The sequence below is a fragment of the Scomber japonicus genome, chromosome 21 (assembly GCF_027409825.1).
Source record: "Scomber japonicus isolate fScoJap1 chromosome 21, fScoJap1.pri, whole genome shotgun sequence".
Taxonomy (NCBI): domain Eukaryota; kingdom Metazoa; phylum Chordata; class Actinopteri; order Scombriformes; family Scombridae; genus Scomber; species Scomber japonicus.
In genome coordinates, this window is record NC_070598.1 from 107,501 (window position 1) to 115,000 (window position 7,500).

General features: G+C 53.6%; 1 protein-coding gene across 1 annotated transcript in view; it reads right to left on the reverse strand.

The window, feature by feature from the left end:
- Positions 1–5,858: 5,858 nt before the first annotated feature.
- LOC128382746 (transmembrane protein 200C-like) overlaps positions 5,859–7,500 on the reverse strand; it is a 2,424-nt gene continuing 782 nt past the window's right edge. Inside the window, exons 3-5 of the mRNA XM_053342759.1 lie at positions 7,436–7,486; positions 7,158–7,236; positions 5,859–6,162 (exon numbers count right to left, since the gene is read on the reverse strand). Of these exons, the coding sequence (XP_053198734.1) occupies positions 5,859–6,162; positions 7,158–7,236; positions 7,436–7,486 (434 nt within the window). The remainder of the gene's footprint in view (positions 6,163–7,157; positions 7,237–7,435; positions 7,487–7,500) is intronic.

The following is a 7,500-nucleotide window of genomic DNA, read 5'->3' on the forward strand; positions in this document are numbered from 1 at the left end:
ACCTTATGAACCTACTAGAACACTGTGCTCCCAGCTCATAGAACCTTATGAACCTACTAGAACACTGCGCTCCCAGCTCATAGAACCTTATGAACCTACTAGAACACTGTGCTCCCAGCTCATAGAACCTTATGAACCTACTAGAACACTGTGCTCCCAGCTCATAGAACCTTATGAACCTACTAGAACACTGTGCTCCCAGCTCATAGAACCTTATGAACCTACTAGAACACTGTGCTCCCAGCATGCAGGTCTACTTGTGGTTCCTCGTATCTCTAAAAGTAGAACAGGAGGCAGAGCCTTCAGTTCTCAGGTTCCTCTCCTGTGGAACCATCTCCCAGATTGGTTCCGGGGGGCAGAACCCTCTCTACGTTTAAGAGGCTTCAAACGTTCCTTTGTGATAAAGCTTCTAGTTTATGCTGCTATAGGCTTAGACTGCCGGGGGACTCCCATGATGCACTGGGCTCCTCTCTCCTCCTCCCTCTCTCTCTCTATCCATCCATCTATCCTCTCTCCTCCTCCCTCTCTCTCTCTATCCATCCATCTCTCCTCTCTCCTCCTCCCTCTCTCTCTCTATCCATCCATCTATCCTCTCTCCTCCTCCCTCTCTCTCTCTATCCATCCATCTATCCTCTCTCCTCCTCCCTCTCTCTCTCTATCCATCCATCTATCCTCTCTCCTCCTCCCTCTCTCTCTCTATCCATCCATCTATCCTCTCTCCTCCTCCCTCTCTCTCTCTATCCATCCATCTATCCTCTCTCCTCCTCCCTCTCTCTCTCTCCTCTCCTTACTCTCTCTCTCCTCTCTACTCCAACCGGTCCAGGCAGATGTTCTCCCACTCTGAGTCTGGTTCTGAGGGTTCTTCCTGTTAAAAGATGTTCTCCCACTCTGAGTCTGGTTCTGAGGGTTCTTCCTGTTAAAAGATGTTCTCCCACTCTGAGTCTGGTTCTGAGGGTTCTTCCTGTTAAAAGATGTTCTCCCACTCTGAGTCTGGTTCTGAGGGTTCTTCCTGTTAAAAGATGTTCTCCCACTCTGAGTCTGGTTCTGAGGGTTAGGGCTCTATGTGGAAAGAGCCTTCACATGACTCTGTTGTGATTTGGAGCTTTATAAATAAAGATTGATTTTGTGTGTGTGTGTGTGTGTGTGTGTGTGTGTGTGTGTGTGTGTGTGTGTGTGTGTTAGTGTGTGTGTGTGTGTGTGTGTGTTAGTGTGTGTGTGTGTGTGTGTGTGTGTGTACTCACAGGTCATTGGTGGAACACAGCAGGTGATTCATGAAAAAGAAAAAGACATGATGTAAAATAACATGAATATTAATGAGCTCTGTAGCCACGCCCACTGATGATGTCACAGTAACAGGAATATTAATGAGCTCTGTAGCCACGCCCACTGATGATGTCACAGTAACAGGAATATTAATGAGCTCTGTAGCCACACCCACTGATGATGTCACAGTAACAGGAATATTAATGAGCTCTGTAGCCACGCCCACTGATGATGTCACAGTAACATGAATATTAATGAGCTCTGTAGCCACACCCACTGATGATGTCACAGTAACATGAATATTAATGAGCTCTGTAGCCACACCCACTGATGATGTCACAGTAACAGGTACAGGTGTGTACTACGTTAAATATATTTAATGTAATTAATATTTAAACTGAACATGAAGCCCACCCCCGACCCTAACCCCCCCTCAACCCTGACCCTAACCCCCCCGACCCTAACCCCCCCGACCCTAACCCCCCCTCAACCCTAACCCTAACCCCCCCAACCCTAAACCCCCCGACCCTAACCCCCCCTCAACCATAACCCTAACCCCCCCAACCCTAACCCCCCCTCAACCCTAACCCCAACCCCCCCGACCCTAACCCCCCCACCCCCCCATGTTTACAGAAACATCTGTCAACCAGACGATGATGATGATGATGAAGATAAATGTTTTAAAGAAGCAGATGAAAGAGAATAATCAGATTTCACCGACTACAGACGACGACGTCGACGACGATGATGATGATGATGATGATGAAGATGATGATGATGAAGATAACAGAAACAACATGGCGGTCAGTGTTAAGATGAGGAAGAGGAGTCTTACCTGTGCAGGTGTGCAGCCGGCTCCCTGATGAAGATGAAGATGAAGATGAAGATGAAGCAGTGATGGAGGTTAGATGAAGCGTCCTCTGTGTCTGTGTTCAGATGGATTATTGCTTTTTACTCTCAGGCCCCGCCCCCCACAGATTAACACCCCCCCCTCCCCTTGGCCTGGGGCAGCGGGGGGGGGGGGGGGTTATTAAGGCATGATGCGTTCAGGGGCTGCCTGCACTGCATTGTGGGACATGTAGTCACTCAGCAGGTCGTCCAATCAGAGGCCACCTGCAGTGTTTAATGTCTGTCGTCATGGAAACGGTTACAAACAGACTGAGCATGCTCAGTACTGAGCATTTCATGCTGCGTTCACTGGAAGTAGGAATTTCTGCTTTATTCTTTAAAACCTTGATATTAAATTATAATGTGCAGTGTTTGACCCTAAAACTGTATTTTGTCCCCACAGTGTCCCCACAGTGTCCCCACGATGTCCCCACGATGTCCCCACAGTGTCCCCATAGCGTCCACACAGTGTCCCCACAGTGTCCCCACAGTGTCCCCATAGCGTCCCCACGATGTCCCCACGATGTCCCCACAGTGTCCCCACAGTGTCCCCATAGCGTCCCCACGATGTCCCCACAGGGTCCCCACGATGTCCCCACAGCGTCCCCACAGGGTCCCCACGATGTCCCCGCGATGTCCCCGCGATGTCCCCACAGTGTCCCCATAGCGTCCCCACGATGTCCCCACGATGTCCCCACAGGGTCCCCACGATGTCCCCACAGCGTCCCCACAGGGTCCCCACGATGTCCCCACGATGTCCCCACGATGTCCCCACAGGGTCCCCACGATGTCCCCACAGGGTCCCCATAGCGTCCCCACAATGTCCCCACAATGTCCCCACGATGTCCCCACAATGTCCCCACAGTGTCCCCACAGCGTCCCCACAGTGTCCCCACGATGTCCCCACAGGGTCCCCATAGCGTCCCCACAATGTCCCCACAGTGTCCCCACAGTGTCCCCACAGTGTCCCCACGATGTCCTCACAGTGTCCTCACAGTGTCCCCACAGGGTCCCCACAGTGTCCCCAGTATGTCCCCATAATGTCCCCACAGCGTCCCCACGATGTCCCCACAGTGTCCCCACGATGTCCCCATAGCGTCCCCACAGCGTCCCCACGATGTCCCCACAGCGTCCCCATAATGTCCCCACAGCGTCCCCACAGCGTCCCCATGATGTCCCCACAGCGTCCCCACGATGTCCCCACAGCGTCCCCATAATGTCCCCACGATGTCCCCACAGCGTCCCCACAATGTCCCCACGATGTCCCCACAGGGTCCCCACGATGTCCCCACAGCGTCCCCACAATGTCCCCACGATGTCCCCACAGGGTCCCCATGATGTCCCCACAGCGTCCCCACGATGTCCCCACAGCGTCCCCATAATGTCCCCACGATGTCCCCACAGGGTCCCCACGATGTCCCCACAGCGTCCCCACAATGTCCCCACGATGTCCCCACAGGGTCCCCATGATGTCCCCACAGCGTCCCCACGATGTCCCCACAGCGTCCCCATAATGTCCCCACGATGTCCCCACAGGGTCCCCACGATGTCCCCACAGCGTCCCCATAATGTCCCCACGATGTCCCCACAGGGTCCCCACGATGTCCCCACAGCGTCCCCACAATGTCCCCACAATGTCCCCATAGCGTCCCCACAATGTCCCCATAGCTGGGACTCAGGTCTCATGTTAATAAACTCACTAACTGGACGATGACGGTCGGCTCCTCGGTCTTCCTCTGTAGAGTTACATGATGATGATGGTTACATGATGATGATGATGGTGATGGTGGTGGTGATGATGGTGATGGTGATGATGGTGATGGTGGTGATGATGATGATGATGGTGATGGTGATGATGGTGATGATGGTGGTGATGGTGGTGGTGATGATGATGATGGTGATGATGGTGATGATGATGATGGTGATGATGGTGATGGTGGTGATGATGATGATGATGGTGATGATGATGATGGTGATGATGGTGATGATGATGATGGTGATGATGGTGGTGATGATGGTGATGGTGATGATGGTGATGATGGTGGTGATGATGGTGATGGTGATGGTGATGATGGTGGTGATGATGATGGTGATGATGATGATGAAGAAAGAGGAAGGCCAGTGTAGTTCCCTGTTTCCACCACTAGATGGAGACAGAGCAGCTGAGTTATAAACTGTTTCTGACTTTAATCATAAAATCACTTTATAGATTAAAACACAATAAACACAATAAACACAATAAACACAATAAACACAATAAACACACAGCTGAATAAATATTATATTTATATTTATATTTATATATAGAACATGTGATCTAAAGCAACCAATCAGAGAGCAGCTGAGAACGTATTAAATATTAAAGACAGAATAATTTAATATATTTAATATATATAATAATTTATAATATATATAATAATTTATAATAATATATAATATATATAATAATATATAATATATATATAATAATATTTATAATAATATATTTAATATAATGAACGTTGAATGAAGAGAAGAGTTCGGGTTCTTTATTCTTTAATGTTACAGAAAGAGTTAAATGTGCTTCTTCTTCTTCTGATTGGTTGTTGTGCTGTTCAGTGATTGGTTGTTGAGCTGTTCAGTGATTGGTTGTTGTGCTGTTCAGTGATTGGTTGTTGTGCTGTTCAGTGATTGGTTGTTGTGCTGTTCAGTGATTGGTTGTTGTGCTGTTCAGTGATTGGTTGTTGTGCTGTTCAGTGATTGGTTGTTGAGCTGTTCAGTGATTGGTTGTTGTGCTGTTCAGTGATTGGTTGTTGTGCTGTTCAGTGATTGGTTGTTGAGCTGTTCAGTGATTGGTTGTTGTGCTGTTCAGTGATTGGTTGTTGTGCTGTTCAGTGATTGGTTGTTGTGCTGTTCAGTGAAGCTGATTGGTTGTTGTGCTCAGCTGGTTCCAGGAAGACGTTCGCTACGATAAACTCTCCTTTAAACAAAGTCACCAATTTATCGGTCAGAGCCGATCGATCAGAACCGGTCGGTCTGGATCGGTCTGGGTCGGTCTGGATCGGTCTGGGTCGGTCTGGATCGGTCTGGGTCTGGATCGGTCTGGGTCGGTTCTGGATCGGTCTGGATCGGTCTGGATCGGTCTGGGTCTGGATCGGTCTGGGTCGGTTCTGGATCGGTCTGGATCGGTCTGGATCGGTCTGGATCAGTCTGGGTCTGGGTCGGTTCTGGGTCGGTCCGGGTCGGTCCGGGTCGGTCTGGGTCGGTTCTGGAAGGTTAAACATGTTTCAGTTCGTCGTGTTTGGAAGTTCCGTGTTTTCCGGCGTGTTCCTGAACGCCTCGCAGACAGGTGAGGTATAAAACATTCACTCAGGTGGAAGACTCCTATTGGCTGTCCTGGTGTCACGTGACCGGTCAGTCAGGCTCTGATTGGTCATCTCGCCTCAGTGACATCATCCTTAGCTTCTCCCTGTTGGAGTACTTCCCGTGTGATGTCACTCCCACCTGTGATGTCACTGCGCTGTAAACGGCTGGCAGGCTCCGCCTCCTACCGGGGGGGAGCGGGGGGGGCAGGAGGTGAGAGAGGGAGGAGACAGATAGGTGGGAGGGGCTTAGGGAGGAGGAGGGGGGAAGGGGGTAAATACTGAACACGGTGTCCCCCCCTCCTCCTCCGCTGCTGCTTGCTAACGGTTGCCGGGACAACAGCTCACCCCCCCGCCTCCCACCCATCAGGGAGGGGGGAGGGCGGGACTTAGTCTCCAGGCTCTTCGATTGGACGTAGTTAACGAGTCCGTTGAGGGGATTGGCCGAGGGGGGGGCGGGGGGGCGGAGCCTGTGCAGGTCGCCGGGGGGGCGGCGGGGGGGCGGAGCCTGTGCAGGTCGATGACGGTGGAGTAAATGTCTCGCAGGTCGATGACCTTCGTCTGAAGGTCGCGGGTCTCGTGAAGAACGGCGTTCGCACAGATGAACACGAAGACCCCCCCCCCCATCACCAGGGGGCCCAGGACCTTCAGCCTATCAGAGCTCAGATACCTGCACACAGGATACACACAGCCAATCAGAGCTCAGATACCTGTATCACGTGAACAGATGTTTACTTGAGTAAAAGTTTACAGCGACTGGGGGGGGGGTTAGGGTTAGGGTTGGGGAGGGGGGTTAGGGGTTACGGCTGGGGGGGGGGGGGGGGTTAGGGTTAGGGCTGGAGGGGGGTTAGGGTACGGCTGGGGGGGGGTTAGGGTTAGGGCTGGGGGGGGTTAGGGTTAGGGCTGGGGGGGGGGTTAGGGTTAGGGCTGGGGGGGGTTAGGGTTAGGGCTGGGGGGGGTTAGGGTTAGGGCTGGGGGGGTTAGGGTTAGGGTTACGGCTGGGGGGGGGTTAGGGTTAGGGCTGGGGGGGTTAGGGTTAGGGTTACGGCTGGGGGGGGGTTAGGGTTACGGCTGGGGGGGGTTAGGGTTAGGGCTGGGGGGGGGGTTAGGGTTAGGGCTGGGGGGGTTAGGGTTATGGCTGGGGGGGGGGTTAGGGTTAGGGCTGGGGGGGGGGTTAGGGTTAGGGCTGGGGGGGGTTAGGGTTAGGGCTGGGGGGGGTTAGGGTTAGGGCTGGGGGGGTTAGGGTTAGGGTTACGGCTGGGGGGGGGTTAGGGTTAGGGCTGGGGGGGGTTAGGGTTACGGCTGGGGGGGGTTAGGGTTACGGCTGGGGGGGGGTTAGGGTTAGGGCTGGGGGGGGGGTTAGGGTTAGGGCTGGGGGGGTTAGGGTTGTGTATCCAGAGTGAACTTCTGTTTCTCCAGGTGGAGTCTTTAGGAACTGTATATATAGTGCTAACCCCCCCGCCCCCCCAACCCTAACCCCGTCTACAGACAGGTAGGAGCCCCCCCGCCCCCCGCCCCCCAACCCCAACCCTAACCCCGTCTACAGACAGGTAGGAGCCCCCCCGCCCGCCCCCCCCGCCCCCCCACCCTAACCCCGTCTACAGACAGGTAGGAGCCCCCCCGCCCCCCCGCCCGCCCCCCCCGCCCCCCCCCCCCAACCCTCACCTGTCGAGGAAATCCTCCAGAAAACTTCGAGGACTCGTCCCGTTGATGCTCTCTGATTGGTTAAAGCCTTCATCACCTCCTCCTGCTCCTCCTCCTCCTCCTCCTGCTCCTCCTTCATCACCTCCTCCTCCTCCTGCTCCTCCTTCATCACCTCCTCCTGCTCCTCCTCCTCCTCCTGCTCCTCCTCCTCCTCCTCCTTCATCACCTCCTCCCTCCTCCTCCTGCCCCTCCTTCATCACTTCCTCCTCCTCCTCCTCGTCCTGCTCCTCCTTCATCACCTCCTCCTCCTCCTGCTCCTCCTTCATCACCTCCTCCTCCTCCTGCTCCTCCTCCTGCTCCTCCT